This window comes from Penaeus japonicus, unplaced genomic scaffold (genome assembly GCF_977035675.1).
Source record: "Penaeus japonicus unplaced genomic scaffold, GWHDUDI00000001_assembly GWHDUDI00000007, whole genome shotgun sequence".
NCBI lineage: Eukaryota > Metazoa > Arthropoda > Malacostraca > Decapoda > Penaeidae > Penaeus > Penaeus japonicus.
Window position 1 is genome coordinate 30,268,732 of NW_028234409.1, and position 2,500 is coordinate 30,271,231.

General features: G+C 37.4%; 1 protein-coding gene across 1 annotated transcript in view; it reads right to left on the minus strand.

Moving 5' to 3' along the window:
• Nucleotides 1-2,500, minus strand: part of LOC122250622 (protein Wnt-4-like) — a 45,510-nt gene that overhangs the window by 2,304 nt on the left and 40,706 nt on the right. Inside the window, exon 4 of the mRNA XM_086538657.1 lies at nt 909-1,015. Coding sequence (XP_086394783.1) covers nt 909-1,015 — 107 coding nt within the window. The remainder of the gene's footprint in view (nt 1-908; nt 1,016-2,500) is intronic.

Sequence of the window (2,500 nt, forward strand, 5' to 3'; positions counted from 1 at the left end):
AGAGAGAGGAAGGAGAGATAATGAGAAAAAAAGCAAAGTAATTAAGGAGAGAGATTGAGATAGAGGGAAGGAGAAGGAGTAGGAAAGAAAGCAGGAGAAGGACTGAGAAAAAAAACAAACAAGAAAGAGAGGAAATAAGGACGATGACAAAGAAGGAATAAAAAAAAAAAGAAGGAGAGAAAAAAAAGAAAAAAAGATGGAATGAGAAAGATGGAAAGTGAGTGAATGAGAAAAAAAGAGGAGAAATGAAGAAGATGGAATGCGGTTGAACACAAAAAGACGGAAGGAGAGAGTGTAAGAAAGAAGGAAATGCGAGAGAAATTAAAGAAGAGAAGAATTGAAGTGTAAGTATGTAGGTAAATAAGAAAGGCAAGGAATAGGAGGGGATGAACGAAAGAGGTGAAATATGGAAATAAACAGATAAATGGAAGAAGGGACTGAACAGGGGAGGACACAAAGAAGGGTGAACGATGAGAAATGAAATTTATAATCTCTCTTTATATATATATATATATATATATATATATATATATATATATATATATATATATATAGAGAGAGAGAGAGAGAGAGAGAGAGAGAGAGAGAGAGAGAGAGAGAGAGAGAGAGAGAGAGAGAAAGAGAGAGAGAAAGATACAGAGAGGTATAAATACATATTAGGAATGGGAGAAATGCTTCTTCTTCAGAAAAAAAAAAAACGAAAAAAAAAGAAAGAAAAAAAAAACGAACACACACATGCACATTTACATAACTCTATTCTATTTCCAACACAAGACATTTCTAATAGAGTTCTCGAGAATAATGAATCACTCTTTTTTTGCTAGTTAATAAAAACACAAATGATCTATTCTAAGCGGATGCCAGATGACTCGGCGAAGCAGATTATGATCTTAGTGATGATGTCTCACCATGCCGCAGGAGCAGTTATGGAGGCGTCCAGCTGCGCATGCGCGGGCGACGCTGTGGGTCACTCCAGCTGCCGTGATGGCGTGACCGAACGCGCTCTCGCTGTATCCTGTAGGGGAGGGGGAAAGGGTGGTTTAGGATGTGATATTGGTTTAGATCAGGTAAATGGAGTAGTGAGATGTGGGTTTGGTCGAAATACACTATTTTAGGTTGTATTACGATTAGGTCTACCATTGGCGAAGCAGCTCGTGTGAGAGAACATGATTTTCCGATATTTACCTGGGTGGGTGGGCTACGGGCCTATGCTCATTTGTCATCGGTTCTGTCGGGTTAACAATCATTTGGTTTTGTCATTCAGTACCTACAGAATGGCGCCTGAGAATAGGTTCCCGTAATTATCAAGCGGCGAGAAAAATATTAAGAATAAAGCCATAACAAAAGGCACACGGGCCATTATTCTTCTATTTACAAAGGGGTGACGAGCATAAAGCTTAATTGGAGACTATGCCAGGCAAAAGCTTTCTAGAAAACAAAGTAGAAGAACAACTCCCATCATCCCCCCCCCCCAAAAAAAAAAAAAAAAAAAAAAAAAAAAAAAAAAAAAACAAGACGAAAAGTTATATATTCAGGTACATATTCATAGCCCGAGTTAGGTTTTGATTGCCTTGTGTCTTCGGATCATTGTTCACTATAAAGTTGTCAGTGTTACCACGTCATGGCGCATTCGTTTTCATTGTATAATTACATGAATCTTTGGTTAATGGAGTTTGTATCATATTTATTTTTATATATTGGTAACAGTCAGGGGATGCGGAAATGTTTTTGTTGTTTGTTTGGATACAAAAAATGTATATCATACCATCAGAAATTATTGTATGACGGACTAACGAGGAAGAAAAAGTTCTAAGGATACACATAGACAGATAGATAGATAGATATAGATAGATATAGATATATATGGATATAGATAGAAGGATAGATAGATATAGATATGAATATAGACACGGATACATATATAGAAATATATCTTAATGTAGATATAGATACTATAGAGATAGATAGAAAAATAGAAATACATATAGATATGTATATATATCTAAAGAGAGAAAAAAGGAGAAAATGAGCAAGTGAGAAAGTAAAGAGAGAGAGCACCTTTCTATCCAGCCTCTCCGCCCTTTCTTCCCTTCTGTTCGTGCGAGAGATAGAGAAAGAGAGAGAGAGAGAGAGAGAGAGAGAGAGAGAGAGAGAGAGAGAGAGAGAGAGAGAGAGAGAGAGAGAGAGAGAGAGAGAGATGGAGAAAGAGAAAGAAAAGGACAGAAAGAGATAGAAATAGAAAAAGAAATAGAAAGAAAAAGAAAAAAAGAAAAAGAAGAAAAAAAAAAAGAGAGAGAAAAAGAAAAAGAAAAAGAAAAAAAGAGAGAAAGACATATCCTTCACAAGTCCCACTAATTGATGGAGCCATTACTATACCTCCCTCCTTCCCAACACACACTCCTTCTGACCCTCCTCTTTACTCTCTCTCCCTCCCTTAACCCCCCTACCCCCCCTACCCCCAAACACAACCCCAACCGCCATACATACCCTCAGGCCACCC